This window comes from Amblyomma mixtum, chromosome 2 (assembly GCF_055824585.1).
Source record: "Amblyomma mixtum isolate Tamu chromosome 2, ASM5582458v1, whole genome shotgun sequence".
Classification (NCBI taxonomy): domain Eukaryota; kingdom Metazoa; phylum Arthropoda; class Arachnida; order Ixodida; family Ixodidae; genus Amblyomma; species Amblyomma mixtum.
In genome coordinates this window covers 193,149,932-193,170,106 of record NC_143013.1, presented here as the reverse complement: position 1 = coordinate 193,170,106, position 20,175 = coordinate 193,149,932, and the positions used below count along the sequence as shown (strand labels likewise).

The 20,175-nt window shown below is 48.0% G+C and overlaps 1 protein-coding gene across 1 annotated transcript in view; it reads left to right on the top strand.

Annotated features, from left to right (window-relative positions):
- Positions 1 to 20,175, top strand: part of LOC149361952 (fatty-acid amide hydrolase 2-B-like) — a 52,646-nt gene that overhangs the window by 7,966 nt on the left and 24,505 nt on the right. Inside the window, exons 2-3 of the mRNA XM_089569629.1 lie at positions 9,323 to 9,536; positions 14,257 to 14,466. Coding sequence (XP_089425755.1) covers positions 9,323 to 9,536; positions 14,257 to 14,466 — 424 coding nt within the window. The remainder of the gene's footprint in view (positions 1 to 9,322; positions 9,537 to 14,256; positions 14,467 to 20,175) is intronic.

Below are 20,175 nucleotides of genomic sequence, written 5' to 3'. Positions count from 1 at the left end.
TGAAAAAGCGGAGTTAAAATAGAAGTGCAAGTGATTATGTTAGAGTAGCGTTTTGTATTAGTCTTGAGAATGTTCAGGAGGGTTGCGTTAAAGGGGGAGGATTTAGTACACTTTAGTGCTCGTTAATATGCTGAAGCAGCTGTCTTGTGTGTGGTCCAATGGCAGGTTAAAATCCATACTTTGCAGTTCGAAGAAGTCCTTTCTATTTTTTTAGAAAATCGTTTTAATGTCGCTTATACCATTTATCATGGTTATTCGACTACACACGCCGAAATTTCCGCCGCGGTGGCTCAGTGGTTATGGTGCTCGGCTGCTGACCCGAAAGATGCGGGTTCGATTCCGGCCGCGGCGGTTGAATTTCTTTGGAGGAGAACTTCCAGAGGCTCGTGTACTGTGCAATGTCAGCGCACGTTAAAGAACCCCAGGTGGTCGAAATTTCCGGAGCCCTCCACTACGGCGTCTCTCATAGCCTTAGTCGCTTTGGGACGTTAAACCCCATAAACCAAACCAAACACAGGCCGAAATGGGGTGCGACGATAAATCAGTTAATACATTTTATTTCGGCGCAGGCACCAGTTTGCTTCTACTGAGTGCTCGAGACAGCCTGGTCAGAAGATATGTAAAAAGGAACCCAGTTATTAAGGGCTACAAAATTATCTTTTTTTGGGTGCTAATGGTCTTGGAGCGTTTTGATTATGGTGCATGCGATAAATCGAATGTCAACTGCAAGTTATCGTGATCGCTCAGGCCTGGCATATTTATTACGTGTGTCATGGTATCTTCAGATGATCTTAATACAAGATGTAAGCAGGCGTAGAGGCTATAAACTAAAGGCCTCGCCTTCTAATGTACGGGTCCGCGAGCCATGTTCTTGCCCGATGAGTGACAAACCCTGTCTTCTAAAAACATCGGCTGCTTCCGGATGCACAAAAATTACCCTGCAAGGACACAACATGGGAAGACAACATTACTGTTCCAATATAAGCATATTTTAAACACTTCGTGTCTAAGAAACAATGGGCCATACAAAAATTCTCACAACTAGCTAAATATTCAAAATTTAATGAAGGAATAACAACTCTTCATGCATCTTTCAGAAATGTAAACGAAGACACAAACAGGAGCGAAATAGCAGAAGTTGTAACGGCGAAGCGGCAACACGAGGAACTGTGGGCTGATTTCATGGGAGGGACCAATTTGAGCTCATGGACAGGGACATATTGAAGAAAGCTGGCATATTTTACTTCAATGAAATTCACTGTCTTTTACATTATACACAGGTTACCACAAAATCCAGAATGTGTTTCTTCGCGCAGTAGGCCTCTGAATAAAGTCGTCCGCGATGTCCCTGAGATTTATTTTCCGGGTGAGCTCCTCGTGCCCACGGAGTAGTTATGCTGCCCCCTTACGCCACCGCTTAGTCTCCAGGGAAGGCTAAGCCCCCCCCCCCCCCCCGGAATATTTGGGGGAAGAGGAGAAGGATCGAAGCTGGACAGCAACATGCTGCACTAAGCGTCTCATTTAAGCCAGCAATACGCGAGGAAACAATGACGTACGGGCGGGCCGTTACTTGCTTGTGCATCATACAAATGTTGGCAGCTGCAGCTTCGCCACACCGGCATGGCAATGTGCCTGTGACGCATGAACTTTCTTGACACCGATGGACGCGTGTTCTTTCGCTCTGTCTTGGCGTGAACCTGCCGGTATTTAAAGACTGGATTATTATCGCATACGGGCATGCCATTGATGCGCATGCACTGAACGCATTCCTTCTTCAGTGTTCATTATGAACACCGTGTCACCCACACTTCGCGCACTTTTACGTGGAAAGCTCCCAGACACCCTTAGAGCGTGTGGGGGTAGCGGTTTCGGACTCAAAAGAAATGCCCTCGACTCAGCGTGGCAAACTGAGCGGAGACCAGCTACCAAGTGACAAGAGGTTTTTGGGCGTTTGGTGCCCAGCTTTCGCCTGTCGCAAGCCAGAGAATGGGTCGGAGCCAAAGGTTTTCAAAACAAAACAATGTTTATACCGCCATGAGACGATACAGAGGATTTCACAATCACTAGTACACACACATACAAAGTGATTAACAGAACAATGCAACTCGTGCAAAGTTAAACTCGGGAGAGAATGCAATACAAAGGCAATATTGCACCTAAAGTGCACTAAAACACGAAAGAGAGGTAAACAATCAAAACACAATTTGTTCACCGGGCACTGCGGCTGTCCGACGACCAGAGTTCCACGACGACGATGACGTCCCGCAGACTGGCGAACGTTGCCTCGTTGGTCCGATGCTGGCCGAGTGGTGTTTTCCCGGGAGTCGAACGGGCGCGCTTCGATGAAGCTTAAACGGCGGTCCGGACTGACTTGACAGCGGTGAACGTCCTTCTTTTATAGGCTCTCTCTCACGTCTGTTTGTTCTACGTGCCAAAGTAGGCGCGCACATACACGCAGCATCTCCCGTGTAGTTTCCCTTCCTTTCTCTCGCCGGCCGCGCGTCCCCATTGGTCAGAGTACGGCGGTCGCATCTCGAAGTTTCGAGCGTGTTCTGGCGGGGCGCCTTCGCCGACGTCCGAGTGCAGAGGAGGGGGACGTGTCTTAGCGCACGCAAGGCTTCCCCCTCTTCCCCCGGTTAACAGTAGAAACGACTCGCACGTTCTAGAGAAACCGGCGTGGATGACTCATTCCCTCGGCGCACGCCGTGGCGGTGAGCGGTGATGGAGGGGAGAGAGAGACCCGCGCTCGGCGGGGGCTTTCCCTCTCCCCCGCTCGGCTCGCGCCGGCGAGACGCCGTGCGCGCTGCGGTGTTTTTCTTTGTTTGCTTCAAAAATGCGCCGAATTTTGTGACACTGCCCCTTAATTTAAGAATATTGTGTTACAATATTCACAAATCACAAAATTCGCGCGCACATGCATGCGCTCACAAAGTCAATGGCGAATGCCAAAGTACACACATCAATACCTTGAAGCTTTCACATACACATCACAGTGCAATAGACAGATTGCACTTCAAAACACGCCGCAGTTCGGCGGTTCAATTCACTCACACATGCATGCGCGCACAACTTCAATGGCGAATGCCAAGATACATACATCAATGCAATGATGTTTCCACATACTTAACTCAATGCAATGTTCACAATACATAAAAACACGCCGCGATTGGGCAGTACGTTAACACAAGGCTACAAACATGGAGCACGCAAATACAAGGCACACTTTCGCCTATACTTCCAAGTTCGGCCTACCCAGCAGTCTCGGAGATTACTGTTTCCTTCAATCTTTCAGTCGCGCTTTTAATTCCCTTTCGGTAGCGGCTGCGGCTTTTCTTCCTGTCGCGGGTTCGACTCTTCTTCCGCCTCATTCTGAAGCTTCTCTTCCGAACGCTGTTTAGGCCCAGCTTCCTATTCGTACTGCTCTCTGTGCATCGGTTCATGCTTCGAACCCTTCCCATTTTCCTGTGGTTAGCGCGTCCGTTGCGAACAAATTTAACGCCAGTTCGCTCATGACGGCTCCACTTCTTGTGTTCTCCTTCTCGGCGCGCGCTTTACTGTTTGCGTTTGCGCCTCCTGACTGAGTCCTTGTTGAACGCTGCGCTCGTTCGTGTGAACTTTTTCTCACTTTGCTGTGATGTTCCCGCAGTTCACTTGGACTCGGCTCAGCTGTCTTCAGCTTAGTTCTGTGTCTGTTCATTTTCTTCCTGAATTTTCTCCACGGCTTCTGTTTTTCGGCTTCACCTGCATTGGTGGTGTCCGATTCATTTCTTTTTACTTTCTTCCGAATTCTCCTTCGGGTCAAGCCCGGTTCACTGTCAATTGCGTCATCCGAGTTCTTATCTCGCGATGAAGCCATTGGTTCAGCTCTCTCTTCTTCTTCGAGGACTGAACTATCCTCTCTTACCAAGTCCTTTATTCTTTCGGAGCCTTCTTTGTGAGGGGCATTCTGAGCATGGCTCAATAGCCATTGATGGCTCTTTCTCCTCACTTTCGCTCAGTATTGCTTCCTCAGCTTTCTCCGATACTTTCCTGAGCTCGTCAGTTTCAGTGCAGTGGTGCTCCATTCCTTGTACTGCACTGTCTCCTTCCTCAGCGGGAAGAATTTCCTCGTCTTCCTCATAGGCAGAAATTTCCTCGCCTTCCTCATCGGGAAAGCCCTCCTCGCTGCTCGAGGGTTCACTCGGAACGGTTTCCGCGTTTTCTCTTAGTGCGCTCTCCTCAGTGCCCCTTAACCACTCTTTCTCGTGGTCTGCACTGCAAGACTCGCACGTGTTGCACTCGGACTCCTCCATAAAGATCCGAACTGCTTCTTCGTCCTCAGGCGGCTGCCCTAGAGTTCCCTCTGACTGAAGCGTCAGGTCGGCCTTTACTTCAGTGCCTACTACCTCAGCAGTAGCTACACTTTCGACTTCCTGAGGAAGCGACACTCCGGTCAGTTCTTCACTCTCTGTGGTTTCAGTTGCAGGAACAGGCTGTTCCACAACCTCACCCTCACTAGAGGAGCTAGTTACAACCTTTTCCTTGGTTGTAAACAAAGGCTCGTTAGTCTTCCACCCGGCCTCTCCGAGTGTAAGCTCCACTGGCTCCCTCACGTTACTCGAACGCCGAATTTCAGCAAGCTTCCTCTGAATGATTGACATTTCTATTTCAAAAGCTCTTTCGGCCGCTTCTTCGAGCCTTTTCCGTTCTCTCTCTTCTTCTTCACGTTTCCTTTGCCTCTCTTTCTCAGCGGCTTCTCTAGCGCGCTGTCTATCTTTCTCTCTCTCTTCTTGTTTTCTCTGTCATTCTCTCTCTCGCTCCAAAGAAAGCTTCTCCGCCAATTCTTGTCTCTTCTGCCATTCTCTTTCTCTCTCTTCTCGAGCTCTGTCTCTTTCCTGGTCCACACATTCTCGCAGTTCGGCGCCGGTCATCCCCATCTGGAGGCCGACCTCTATTAGCTCCTTTAGCTCCTTAAAGCTCATTATTGGAGACCGAACTCTACATTCAAGGCAATGAATACCTGTACACGGTGAACCTCCCTAACCGCTCCGGCGCGGCACCTCAGATTATCGCTCTGCTGTTAACATTCGTTTACGCCCTCTTCGTAAACTCCTTCGGACTCTTTCTCCGTTCTCTGTGCTTACAAACACCAAACGTCCTGTCGCGGACTCCAGAATATATTGTCACCCAGACATCGCGCACGTTTACGTGGGAAGTTCCCAGACACCCTTACAGCGTGTGGGGGTAGCGGCCTCGGACTCAAAGGAGACGCCCTCGACTAAGCATGGCAAGCTCTGCGGAGACCAGCTACCAAGTGACAAGAGGTTTTTGGGCGTTCGGTGCCAAGCTTTCGCTAGTCGCAAGCCAGAGAATGGGTCGGAGCCAAAGGTTCCCAAACAAAACAAAGTTTATACAGCAAAGAGACGATACAGAGGATAACACAATCACTAGTACACGCACATACAAAGTGATTAACCAAACAATGCCCTTCGTGCAAAGTTAAACTCGACAGAGAATGCAATTCAAAGGCAATATTGCACCTAAAGTGCACTAACACAAGAGAGAGAGAGGTAAACAAACAAAACAATTTGTTCACCGGGCACTGCGGCAGTCCGACGACCAGAGTTCCACGACGATGCCGTCCCGCAGACTGGCGAACGTTGCCTCGTTGGTCCGATGCTAGCCGAGTGGTGTTTTCCCGGGAGCCGAACGGGCGCGCTTCGATGAAGCTTCTGACTTGACAGCGGTCAACGTTCTTCTTTTATAGGCTCGCTCTCACGTGTGTTTGTTCTACGCGCCAAAGTAGGCGCGCACATACACGCAGCATCCCCCGTGTAGTTTCCCTTCCTTTCTCTCGCCGGCCGCGCGTCCTCATTGGTAAAAGTCGGGAGACGTTTCGAGAAGGTTCGGGCTAGTTCTGGCATGGCGCCGCCGCCGACGGTCGAGGGGGACGTGTCTTAGTGCACGCAAGGCTACGCTCTTTTCCCCCTGTCAGCGGTAGAAGCGGTAGAAGCAACTCGGATGTTCTAGAGAAATCTTGGGCATGGATGACTCATTCCCTCGGCGCACGCCGCGTCGGTGAGCGGTGGTGGAGGGGAGAGGGAGCACACGCACACAGGCTAGGCGCTCCGCGGGGGTTTCCTCCTCTCCCGTTCGTCTCGCGCTGGCGAGACGCGTCCGCGCGGCGCTGTTTTTTCTTTCTTTGCTTCAAAAATGCGCCGAATTTTGTGACACACCGCAATGAATTTGGGTGCGCCGAGACGAAAGGCTTCATCTTCTTTCAGCAGAGCAAACTTACACATGGTCACTAAGTAAGTAAGCGAAGCTAAGTCACGATACTGCCGCGACATTCGCGCCCCGTGAGCTCGACACCACGCTCTGTGACGGCAGATGGCCCGCAAATTTTTGCGGCCACAGTACCTGAGAAATTTGTTGTTGCTTGCGGCTAAAAAAAGTGTATGGGACAATAGTCGTTGCTGCTTACAGAAATATGTGAGACTTGACGTACGGACACTTTTCTGGGGCAATTAGCAGAGAGAAAACGCAGGGAGCCTGTTGGGTTCCACCAATTTTTGTCACAATATTACGACCAGCCCTTATTACGAACAGGGTGCGGATATGTACTACTGGTAGATTAGCTATTATGAACTACTAGGTAATCTTTTACTGTGAAAAACATTTCAACCGCAACAATGATTGTTTCATTGAAAAGGTCCTCGTAATTGCTCTTGCGAAGTTGACACAAAAAAACACCTGAAGCACCTCATGCATCAAGCTTAGAGGTGCAATTGTTCTATGTGGTTATTTTATTCAGGCGAAGCTTCGTTTCAGGTCGTGCTCTTCCACCAGAGATAGCAAGATATGCGTGCACGTTGGCAACAAAGCTATTCAAGTTGCCTTGTTTGCTTGCAAGGGTGGCACTCTATTTTCATTATTTTGGGCATTTCAAATTCAATACCCAAAGGGAGCGCGGGTAAGGCCCTCCTCTTATTTTGATCTAATACAAAATACATTCTACGTTATACATTCTACATCACCAAATATTTGGTTTTCTTTACGCATCGAAATCAAGCTTACCACAATATTTGGCTCGAATTATTTGTACGCAATAAAAATATCTAGAAAACAGTCACTGCAGTTTCATTGACCCATTTATCCTCACACTCAAAGCTCTCAAATGAGGCTTCCATAGCAGTGCTCCATTTCAAATAGGCTATGTCATGAAGTAAAATATACTCCTCTAGGAAGCATAAACGCCACCGTGCAGTAAAGCAAATTTCTCCAAAACTTTTCTGTAAAAACTTCTTGAACGAAACAGATACATACAACTGAAAAGGGCTGTAAAGGCAGCTGCAGAGGATTCTTATAATACATCTATTATTCGCGTTCTAGCGCTTTCGTGAGCGGAAGATTTACTCCAAAATATACTCTTTTCTAGACAGCGAAAACACTTACTTCTCCTAACCTCTTTGGGTACCTCTTCAAAACAGTAGGCCAGGTACGCCGTTTCTGAGGAGTATCTTAACCAACCTTTTGGGAGTGCGGTACGCGACGAGCCATACACCACCGAAGCAAGTTGACATCTCCTGTAACTTTTCTAGAAGAAGAAAAAAATGCGTTTGCGCCATTTCGTGCAAAAAAAAAAAAAAAAACACAACGTTCTACACGCCTGCGCAAGCAGCGCATATCTATCTGTCTATACCATGGCATAGCTTAAAGCGCGAATTTTAGTTTGACAGTAGTATCAGTTCTGGAAGAAGACAATGCAGACTGCACATCGTCGGTGTATGTTTGAAGCTTAACACGAGCGCGAACGGCTATTGCGATAGCATAGTGCCGTTGTGCAGCGGCCAGCAAAGCTGCTCGTTCCTGCCTCCACAGGTTCGAATCCCTTTCACGTAGTATTGATTTATTTATTAATATTATGCCCAAGGTAGCTCTTAAGGTCAAGATTCACAACAGGCCAACCGGTTCTACCTCGTAAAGTAGTGTTTTCTCAATAAAAATGATTTACAGACCCAGATGTTTCCTTGGCCCTTTCATGTGTAGCGGAAAGAATACTTCCTACCTGATTGATGTTGGTAGCAAGCTCGTTCAAAACATTTTTTCAGCACACCGAAATTTCGCCATTTCGTGTCGTCCCTGTGAACCTTTGAAAAAACAAAATTCAGCTTTGCCATTTCGGGCTACAAAATTTTGTTGCAGAACCGCACTCTTTTCGGAGCTCTGAAGGACTACTGTCAGCACCGTGAAGACCCGGGTATTCTAGATCTAAGGCATCAAAAGCGCATGATATTTTAGAAACACTTTTGTAAACACCATAAAAGCATTACTTCGCAACAAATGCATTCCTAAAACACACGACTCTGACTCTTTAGCATTTCTCACGCTGTCGCTTAAAATAGGCAGGTGTGGTAGGTCTCCATCGCTATGCTCTGTCATTTACCTCCTGTCCGCAGTCATATGTACTGCGAAGCAAACGGGCCCACAGTAGAATATGTGCACGCATTTTAGGATGAAGAGTCCATTCCCTAGGAACAGGGAACAAACATGATTCATTGCATTTCTGTCAGCCTGGATCCTGATAGGCTGCTAAACGGTTTTTCATGTAGAGCTCGGTTATATGAATGTTTATTTTTTTAGCTAAAGCATTATATCTCTCCCCGGCAAGAAATCCGGCGTCGCCGTCGACCAGCAGCAGTGCTCCCGAAAATTCGGAATGACGTCCCCAGTGCATCAAAAAAATAAAAATTTCATCCCAGGCTGCAGAGAATTTCTCAAGAGTTTCAGATTTTGATGCGTGCACTCAAGCCTTAGGCTACAGAACAGCGTTCATTCTCATTGAACAAAGGTGAGCCTAGTATATGCGTTGCCTTACGACTGCATGCTACCGAGTAGCTCTGGTATTGCAAAGGAAGAGGAACGTTTCTTTAATAAATAAAATAAAAAGAAATAAAAACAGTGCTTTGGCACTGAAAGCACGGAAGTAGTCTTCATTTTCTTGAGTTATTTTATTCTTTCTCTCAGGAGTGAGCATTCCCGGGTTTTGTGCATCATCTTATTAAAGAATACTTTGGCAAAAGTTCTTCATTTGGGCGGCGGTAAGGATAGTTTGCAGCATCCTATTACCGGAAAGTTTTGTTCGGAAGATGTGAAATTTTTAGATAAGAACACGCAACCAAGTCTTGTGGAAAACTTGAACTACTTTCCCAGTCCACATGCAAAAAAGTCACCCGCGAAAGGGTTGAGGCACGTGCCAGGCCACTTGGCCAGAGCTCACTCGTGGTGAATTTCTAGTGCTTCATGCTCCCCTACTCTATGCTGCCCTACTCTACCGGTGCAGGTGAGCAGCGAAGCTTTGATCCGCGCCTACTGTAGGCGGGTTCGGGATGTGGATCCCATGCTCAACGCTGTCGTGGACGAGCGCTTTGAAGCAGCCCTCGAGGAAGCTCGTGCCGCTGACGAGCTGGTGCAGCGCAGTTCACCGCAGGAACTGGAGCGCACCAAGCCGCTGCTGGGCGTTCCGTTCATCACCAAGTGTTCGGTCATGGTGCAAGGTGAGCCCTGGTGCATCGCACTCGTACGAGGTGAAGCTACGGAGACACTCTACAGGAATGAAACAAAACAAATTACGTCATTTCTCTACAAAACGCCGCAGAAACTACGGCAGTCACTGCGAGAAATGCCAAAGAGTTTTTCTTCTTCTAACCGAGCGCCACAAACACGTCATTAGTATTCAGAGCTTGGCCTTCCCAAGAGTTTGTTTTCAAACTAGCCGAAGCCCTTTCAGTCGGTCTCTTGTCCCGCAAATAATACAACAGGGGCCCAGTATTGCATTTTTTCATATAGTTTTTCTTTTATTTCGTCGTGACGTCAAACCTTAGAGAAACAGCGAAAGGTGTCAAAGCAAATGTCGAGTAACAGATGTTACCGGCCTGGACGCGACGCTTCCGCTGACCATTTTACTGCAACCGCATCGAAAACCGGACATGTCAGAGAGATCACGCTTCGCCGATTCACCACGCAGCCACCGCACAATTTCCGTCTCGAGACAAAAGTGGCTCCGAATAAGCTCGCCAGGCACGTAACACACATTTCCGTGCTCTCTCATTCATTTTTGTCATCGGCGGTTCCCCGGTGCAGCATGGACGTCTTGCGCTTTTATAAAAGTAAGTCGCATCACGGACGTGTTTTTCCCAAGACAAGCGTGACGTCATCTGGCGCGTCATGCGCCTCCGAAAGCAGTGCGGAAATGCAGACGGTCGCATTAAACGAAAAATAAATGATACGCTAGAGAATACGGCCCCAGTTATCCCGAGTTAGTGAAATTGCTTACAAATGAGGGCGTGTTTTTCAGGCACCAAAGCTGAACGGCAAAAATGAACGGTTAAAGCTTCCTGCCAGATTTCCATTCCTGTGAAATAAAAAAATTCGCATAGCCTTTTCATACAATCTCTTCATCATCATCCTATCTACGTCGACGCGTCCAGAGCATAACGACAGCGTCACCCACGGATCTCTAGTTTACCGTGTGCTGCGCTAGCTCTTGACATCCTCTCATTGCAAACTTGCTTATCTCTCCCACCCATCCGATTCTTTTTCACTATATACTAGGTCTTCCCTTGGAGTGCACTCTGCTATGCTGAGCGAGCACTCTCTGTGCTGTGCGATTTCCGACTCAATCTACGTAATAAAGCATGCCAGGGATGATGATGCGTAACTCCTTCCTGGTATGTCGCAGCTGCAGAGTACGGCACTTCTTCGATTCGATGACTGAAGTGATGAAGGAATTGCCGTCTTGTCTGTCTTGCTGCCCTACACTGTTAGGAAAGCAAACGCCATGTGTCATTCCCGGTCTTCTACTCCCGGAATTCCACGCGACATACCCGGACCTCCCACCGGCTTGGGCCTTTTCACCTTCTGCACGCGCCCCCGTCAATCTTGCGGGGTGTGCAGCTGTTTTTGTGTCCTGGCAGCCTTATTGGTCTGGCCTCTCGAATGCGGCGCAGGCGCTCATGTCCACAGCGTCGCCGAACGTGGGCCGCTTAGTCCGAAGGGAGGGAAGAACGGAAAGAGCTGCGGTTATTTCTTGTTGGCACTCAAAATGGGCATGTTTACTTCAAACAGATAACCGCTGGGCCTCTTTACCAGTTCAGTGCTTGTCGGCATGCAAATAAAGATGAAGGCCAGGCTATGAGCATGCAAAGCCTTAACGAGCATTGGCCACCTACTTCCGACGTTTAATGGTGCCATACAATATCTTCCTCAGGCGCCTCCGGGGTCGCAGAAAGGGAAGATGCAGGAGGAGATAGCGGCCCTCCGGAGACGCGTAGCGCACTGTCGCAATATATACATGGGATATGAGCTTGTATAGGATTGTCTGAAGTGACGCTGCTCGGCTTTCTGTGTGCGCAATGCGTCCGCTTGATGACGTCACCCTATTTTTCTTGCCATCGCCCTGATTTTCTATACCATCGCCAAGCACACGCAGGTCGCCGGCTTTCCTCTTAATGGAACTAGCAATGCTTTCGCATTAAAATATTGTTACGGGGTAGTTCCGCTTGGGATTGCAGACAGGGCGGAAACGAAAGACAGGGCTTTCAAACGACAGGCGTTTACTGCAGGCACCAGCCGACACTGCTCGACCGTCGTCTTCTTCAAAACTCACGAGCTTCGTCTTCGTCTTTCCTGATGCGCAAATCAGTGCATGCACCGCCTAATGCAACACTATGTTCGCTCTGCACAAACAAAACAAAAAAATGAAGATAAGACGGATTCGCCCAGTGGCATTTTTGAATAATGGTCTTGTTGGCAATGGTCCCGAATTTCTAAGAGACAAATGGAAGGGAGACGCGCAACTAAACACGGCGTCGTTTTCGGTGTCCAGGCAAAGTGGTCCATAAAACACCCACGACGACATCAGCAAAGAAAAATATACTTTCGAAAGTGCGGGAATTCAGCCAAGACTACTTCACAAGGGTAGAAACTTGGGCGAGTCGGTAACTGTGATTCATGGTATGTGAGATAGAACAAAACGGGACAAGGGACAGAGAAAGACGCACACAACACAGGCGCTGTGTTGTGTGCGTCTTTATCTGACACCCTTGTCCCGTTTTGCGCTACCTGACATACCGTGAATCCACTATGTGCGTTGCCGCATGACTGTATGCTAATGAGGCGGTGTGTCATTAGAAAAAAATAAAAGTTATAATTAAATTACTGCTTTCTCCTTCAAAGTACGTATGTGGTCTTAATGCCGTGCGTAATTTTTTTACGGCCCGCGGTGTCGAAGTATTAAAATGTCCTTGAAGCCGCAGCATTGAGATTTCGTTTTAAATGAGCACGATTTTGAGGTTGAATTCCTGGCAACAGTGGCCCTTTTCTAAGAAGACGAAAGAAAAGCACCTTTTTATTGCGTAGTCTGTGTTTGACGGAAGTGGGCGGAGTGGGTGGGGGAAGAAACGCGGTTTAATGAGACCCTAGCCGAAATCAAGAGGAAGAAATGCGCTTGGCCAGGGCATGTAAGGGGGAGATAAGATAACCGCCGGTCCTTAAGTGGATTCCATGAGAAGGGAAGCGTAGAAGTTGGCGGCAGAAAGCTAGGTGGGCGGGTGAGATCAAGAAGTTTGCGGAGTTACGTTGGCCGCAACTGGAAAAGGACAGGTAACTGCAGAGGCATGGGAGAAGCCTTTGCCCTGCAGTGGTCGTAGTTAGGCCGATGATGATGTGGTTGTCGGTCCGATGGGGTGTAAGCTAATATACTCCTCTGCAATGGCGTTTATCGCATCGTAGAGATGTATTTTGGGGAGCCGAAAGCACCCATTCAGTCTCTTTTGGGAGAGACGGCGGCTCGTCGAGAAATCACACACAAATATCCTTGTACTGGGGTTCTTATTAGACTTCGAATGCCCAGTCGGGCATTCGGGCACCTGCTGAAGCGCTATTGCTTCAGCAGGTGAACGCTCTGAACGAACAAAAATGAGTATAATGTCAGGCGGAAGAATGCTGCACTATAATTGCCGCAGTACGGGAACCCACTAGTGGGCTCAGCACCATTTTATAAACTTCTGTTGTGTCGTCCAACACGGCCAGGCGTGTACGTCCGAAATTATTTGAACTGTGGTTACGCATTGTAAGAGGCGCAAATTAAACTCTGCCGGCGCATAAGCTTTCCTTCATTCCGTGTCTAGAAAAGACCAGTAGTAGTGGTCAATTATTAAACCACCAGAATGGTTTGGTTTGCTTTATTGATGTTCAACGTCCGAAAGGAACTCAGGCTATGAAGGGCGCCGTAGTGAAGGGCACCAGAAATTTCGACCACCTGAGGTTCTTTAACGTGCATTGACATCGCACAGTACAGGGGCCTCTGGAGTTTCGCCTTCATCGAAATTCAGCCACCGTGGCCGGGACCGAACACGCGTCTTTCGCGTCGGCAGTCGAGCACCATAAGCACTGAGCCACCGCGGCGGAAAACCAGCAGAATGGTTCAAACGGGGAGATTTGCTCCGTTACGAGATGTTCTGAGCCAAAGCAGAAAAATTCTGCATTATTTGTAATTTCTTTCGCGTGAGCAAAATGCAACTGCAATCGACGCCAGAAATAAGCAATTACGCGCTTGGAATTCTTTTTTCGCTGCCAACCCCATGGCTCTACTTTATGCGTGTTTCTGCTACAGTGCCCCAAGTGTACTTCACCTTTGCATGATTAATAAAAAGCCCTACACAGCTTCTCTTTGCACAAGCCCGAGCCCTTTGTGGACCCATAACTTCAACTCCGGGCTCTGCTCATGCCCGGTGAAGCAGCACATTTTCTGGTCCAAGTTCCTGGCACAAACTAATACTGTATTGGTATAGGATCGCTTAAAGTTTGCGTTGAGGCCATTTTCCTTTTTTTTGCTCATTTTGTATCGATGTCAAATACTTAATTACTACGGGTTTGTCCACAATCACTTCGGGAATATTGACAGTGTTTTGCGCATTTCTTGCCAAGCAAAAGTAATGTTGTTTTCTTTATTAAAATATGATTGTTAGCGCTTTTTCCCCGGGCGTCAACGCCGCAAGCCTGACTTCGTTAGAACCTCCAGAAATCGCAGGATTTTTGGCTTTGCCGAGTTATTGCGCTCTTATAATTCCACGTAGCAATCGCCACAAGGGAAAATGCACTGTTTCCCATGCTTGAGTGACTTATTTTCTAAAAATATCTGGTTGCCTTTAAGCGAAAAAAAGAGAAACTGTGAACCTGACAAGCTGATCTTCCCATCTACCGTGTTCTGTGCAGGGCTGGTGACAGACGCAGGACTCCCTGCGTGGCGTGGTGAGCGCGCTAACTTCGACGCCGACACCGTGCGATTGGTGCGTGAAGCAGGAGCCATCCCGGTGGCGACGACCAACACGCCCGAGCTGTGTCTCTGGACCGAGACGTTCAACCAGCTGCACGGACGCACCAACAACCCATACGACACACGGCGGACGGCCGGAGGCAGCTCCGGTATGGCGCCATGGACGCGAGCGTATCGCACGCAGCGCGTTTCCGCGACCAAAATAACGCTCCTTGCATGTCGGGCTGAATATGGGAATACGTCGCTGCCCCTTCGAGTCCGGCAATGCGCATCCGTTGTTTTTCTCGCAGTGGAAAAAGAATGCTTACCGCGCTTTTGCGTGGAGCTTGCGCTAAACGGGAGCCGGAAGGCAAAAAAGAAACGCTGCGCGAGAACATCCGGTTTCTATGGTAACGCGATTGTTCATGTATGTTTTTGTTTCTGTCGCTGAAGTTACGCCGCTCGTTTGATACATGACACTTTGATGGCAGACCCACTTGAAGCCGTGTTACTAGAAATTTATTCGGCCGCTGGTGTACAATGCATTTCCGTGTTCTGTCCTGACCTATATAAGTTACATCATGGCTCCGGGCCGCCAGGTTACATGCAGTTGCAAATTCACCCGACGCTCGCTGTCCCGGAAACATTGTCTCCAGCCTTAGCAGGTGCATCGGCAACATGCAGGTAGTGATGAGTTGCGCCACCATGGTTTCCCGAGCATCGCCAGGGATATCCCCGCAGGAAGCTGTTCGTTAGTTCGTTAGCAGTGCGCCAGCACGGACGCCAGCACCCACGCTTAACCGTATGTGGCTGCGCCGTCCACAGCGAAAAGGAGATCATGCTGGCTGAGCTGATGTCGATTGTTTGGACTTGAGATCCCTCGGCGGAGGCAACAGGGAACAGTGACCAAAGCTTCCTGTAGACGTCACCACAGGACTGATCCAGCCGGATAATGTGGGCACTCGCCTTTTCCTTTCCTCCCCTCCATCTCTGACATTCTTATCTTCTCTAGCAAAACACTTCTGTCTCCTCTTCTCTTCTTGTCTTTTCCTATTTTCCTTCCGGCTAGAGTTAACCTTGAGTGCCTAACTACCCTGTGTTACGACATATTTTTTTATAGTTATAACCTTATAGGCCCGCCGCAGTTGGACACGGATGCACGGCCTAGCAGGCTGACGCTAGGCTACGCTGATTCGCGTTTCTTCTCATCGCGATAGTGCCCAAAGAGAAACGTTCGACATTGCATCCCAAATCCACGAAGGTGTTTCAAATGCCAAAGGTACGGTCATGGGCTACGAAGCAGCCGTGGCAGCGAAACTTGCGTAAAATCCGCCCAAAAAGAGCAAACTTCACAAAAGTGTGAAGCACCAGCACTACACTGCGCAAGGTAATGACCCCTCCTGTCCAATGTTATGTCCATGATAAAAGAACGAAAAAGAATATAACCATGAAGAGAAAACAAAACATTACTTTTAAGGAAGCACGACGACTCTTCCATGCGAAGAACGGTTTCTGTTTAACCGAAATAAACTCTGCCGATGTGATGCGTGAGGGTGGTGCACCACACCGGGATGCAGCCACTACGTTTAAAGCTTCAGGCAGTGCCATCCACGCCCGAGGCAGTGCCAGCGAATGCAGCCCTGCCATCATCAAAAAGCTTTGGCCGTCCCCTCAGTCAGCTGATGATCAAACATCTTTCCTTCGGTGGAGGTCCGAAGTTCATATATGCGGAGTTTGCTCGCGGGCCTCTAACGCCACCAGCGAGGTGATGGAAGTAGGCCCCAACACACCCGTCCCGCACGGCTAGCACATTTCACTTGAGAGCAAAAACAAAGGAAAGATGTTGATAACGGCTTTCCTAAAGCAAGGAACGAAGGTTCCTACTTGTCCGCAGCAGTTACAGAAACAGTCCTTACAAGCTGTTTAGCTGGATCTTTTGAACGAGTTGTGCACATTATGCTGATTTGGCGTTCTTGCATGTCATGAACTTGTAGGCATCCAACAACGTGGATTTAAAAAAGCCTGTTCAAAAATTGTCCATTTTGTCTGCCTTGACAAAATGAATCAGAGAAGCATTTATACACGGACAACACTGTCTTCCGGTCATTTTTTATCCGGAAAGAGACTAAGGCACTGCACAGATGTTCAGGATCTTATGTGACGAAGCCGGCTTAATCATCCGAGGCAGGATGCTGAACTGATTCAAATAATTTTTATTTGACCGTTCATTTCATGTATGCCTTGGTTCAACTCTCTTGGGTAGCTTCGTTAAGGAAAATGGGATACCACAGGAGTGTAGTTTAAATACTGCCCTCGGTGTCGTCGATATGAATTCCATAGCTAAGATAATTAAGAAGTTAATTATGTGCTCCCTATACGTTGATGACCTTTAAATCACATGCACAACGTCCAGCTTATCATCATGTGAGGCAGACGCAACTCACATTGAAGAAGCGCAATTTGGGCAGAAAAAGGATTTCAGTTTTCCCCACAAAAAACGGTTATTGTTTTATCCCCGCTCGAAAGAGGCTTGCAAACTGATTCCATCTTGCTCCTAAATGAAGTTACACAGAAAAAGTATATTTACAAAAAAAAAAACATAGGCATAACGCTAGACAAAAAAAAGCACATTCCCGCCAGACGTAAATGCCTTCAAGAAGAAAGCTTCCCAATCTTTCAATATACTTAAAGTGCTCACAAGAAAACACCGAGGGTCCTATGGGAGGCGTGTTTTACAGATTTACCGCTCCATAGTGCACTCTTCCTTAGACTATGGATGCGTTGTATATGGCTCTGCGAGGCCATCATTCCTTAAAAGTGAATCCTGTACATGACGTATGTATAAGCGTCTGCCCCTCTCAACTGGCGCCTACAGAAGGCCCAATGTAAAGTCGTTATGTAGAAGCAAATGAACCACTCCTTGCGAACAGAAAAGTTATGCTTAAACGTGCAGACGTACTAAAAATAAGATCCTTACCAAAACACCTTTGTAGCCCTATAATTACTAAGTGGACATTCTGGGCACTCTTCAATATTATAGCACAATCAATCAGATCAATTTTAGTGCGCTTTGAAGTAACATGTTGAGAACTAGGAATACTAGATATCTTTTGCGAAATTGCCCAAAGGCACGACCCATTGCCAGCATGGTAAGCCGTCCTGTCGCTTGTGGTTACAAGCTAGCACACTTTCGTGAAAAACCAACACCACAATAACCTTACAACACGAATACCTAGCTCTGGAAGAAGACTATGCAAGTTGCATGGAATTTTTGAAGCATGGTTCGAAAACAGGAATGCACGTCGTAAGTGCAGTGTTACAGGAGAAACCGAAAAGATAATAAGAATGCCAAGTCGTGTATCAATCGCTGCTGCTTAATGTTATGCAGTATGTAACGCTTTGCTATGAATCATGAATGAGAACATCAAAAACACGATAATCTACACTGATTCCCTGAGCCTACTCAAAGTGCTACAGTCAAGAAATGCAGCTTAACCTTCAGCAGGAAGAGTCAAACACGCCACACAAAAGGATACAACATGAGGAGGTAAGATTCTTTTGGACTCCGAGCCACGTCGTCATAAGTGGTAACCAGAGAGCCGACTCATATTCTGCACGAGCTCGAAGTGATCACATAAAAAATGTGAACATACCGCATAGACTGCAAGAATTTGAGGTTACCGCATTTTGTGCCTACACGGTTTGAAAGACAAGTCACTGCCAAAGCCGAAAAACTCCTCCTGCAAGCTCGAATCGCCGAAACGAAATCCACGATCAAATGGTTGGAAGGGGCCGTATTCGTCGCACAACGTTCACTTCTTTGGAACCTGGCAGATGTCTGCCAGGAATTTGCGCTGCATGCGAACAACGTCACCGCCAGGACGAGAGACAAGAGAACGTCTCGTCAAGAAGGCAAACTGGCAGTGCTCCTGCAAAGGTGCATCCGCACGCGTGGGTCACCAGGCATCTACAATTTTACCTCGCACAAGCGGACTGAACTTCAACGTCGCTGCGGCCCCTAAGTTTGCAAAGATAGGTCTGTGCCATCGAACAGGCGGTTCGGTATGTTGAGCCTAGCCGGCGAGGAGAAGCACGTTCGCGTGCCATTGGAGCGCTTAGAAAACTACCACAGACGAAGGCACGCTCCCTGGTGCTTCCAGAAAAGCAGGTCATCAAAAGATTGCAGACGAACACCAAAATAGCAATCCTACCCGCCGACAAAGGCAATGCCACCGCCATTTTCGGCAGATCCGATTACGTCGGGGAGATGTCTACGCTTCTTCAAGATGCAGACAACTTTTTCAAAATCAACTGTGATGCAACAAGGAAAATTGAATAGGACCTGCAGAAAATGCTGACTGAAGTGTTCACGCATATGCCGCCTGAAAGAAAACAGTTGTACAATAAGGTTCTTTGCCACAACGGTTCGGCTCCCGCGATCTACAGAGTTCCCAAAGTGCACAAGCCGGGTGTACCACTACGAACAATAGTCGACTACAGGCGTTCAGCACTGTACCAACCGTCCCGTAATCTGCATCAAGTCCTTCGTCCACTGGTTGGACAAACGACGACCTACATTAAGGACTCTCGCCACTTTGTGGAAAAACGTAAACAAGTTTCCATTGAAGACGAGGACGTCATGTTTCGTTTGGTGTGAAATCGTTGTTCACGTGCTACAATGCTACAAGGAAGCTCTGCGCCGACGCTACATTCCCGTCAAAGACTCTGTGGACAATCTGTGCCGCCTGCTGAGATTCTGTCTTAACAACGCGTACTTTGTTTTCAACGGGTCTTTCTACAGACAGCGCTTCGGCACAGCAATGTGCGCATCTATTTGCGTGGTCTCGGCTAACCTCGCATTAGATACCGTGCCAAGGCTGTGACGCTGCTTACATTGGTGAAACTGGAAACTGAAAACGGAAACTTTCAGGCGAATGCTCAAAGTGTATCAGAATGACGTCACGAGCGGCCGCTCGGCACCTAATGCTTTGTCGGAACACAACGCACCACAGGACACATCCCATTGATTTGGACGAAGCATCTGCCATTGTCACAGAGAAGAACCTATTATCGCGCCTCCATTTCGAAGCAGTCTATATACATAGCACAAAGCATGCCCATTAACCGAACACGTGGTAATCTGACAGAAATATATAATCGCTCACTATTCAATTTTAACCGTATGCAGGCCATTGTCTTTCCATGCAGCGCTCTATGTGATCAAGAGACCCGTACGGGCCCCGAAGCGTCGTGTATGTTTGTGAAGAATTTGTTGGCGGGTGTATGTTTATTTGCACTATCAAGTTTATACATAGCAAATTGAGGAATGGCAGAAGGTCTGGGACAATAAACTAAAGAACAAACTGCACATCGTAAAGCCGAACTTGGGCGTAATGAAAGTCATCCAGATAAGAGGAGCGTTTCTTTGCAGTAATATTGCAAAGAATATTGCAGTAATAATGCAGTAATGCTGGCTGGTGAGCCTCAAAGGCCCCTCAGGACGATTGGCTAGATGGAGCTTACGCTTGCAAGAATAGGGCTTAACAGTAGTTTACAAGTCTGGCCGTAACGATCAGGATGCGGATTGTCTGTCGCGCGCGCCTATCCCAATCAATATCGAAGAAACCACCGATGATTTTATTTTCCTGGGCTCTGTTAGTACCACCCAAATGGCGCAGCGTCAGAGGGTGGACTCGAAGGCAGTGAAGCTCCCATTCCGCGTGTTTTTCTCCGAGGGCTCCACACCTTCACTTCACGGTCTGGTGTTCTCTACAAGCGCAACTTTGCCAACAGCGAAGAAGCGTTCCTACTTGTCGTACCATCTCAGCTGCGGCCTGAGATCTTTAGTGCCTGTCATGATGCACCATTCGCCGGCCACC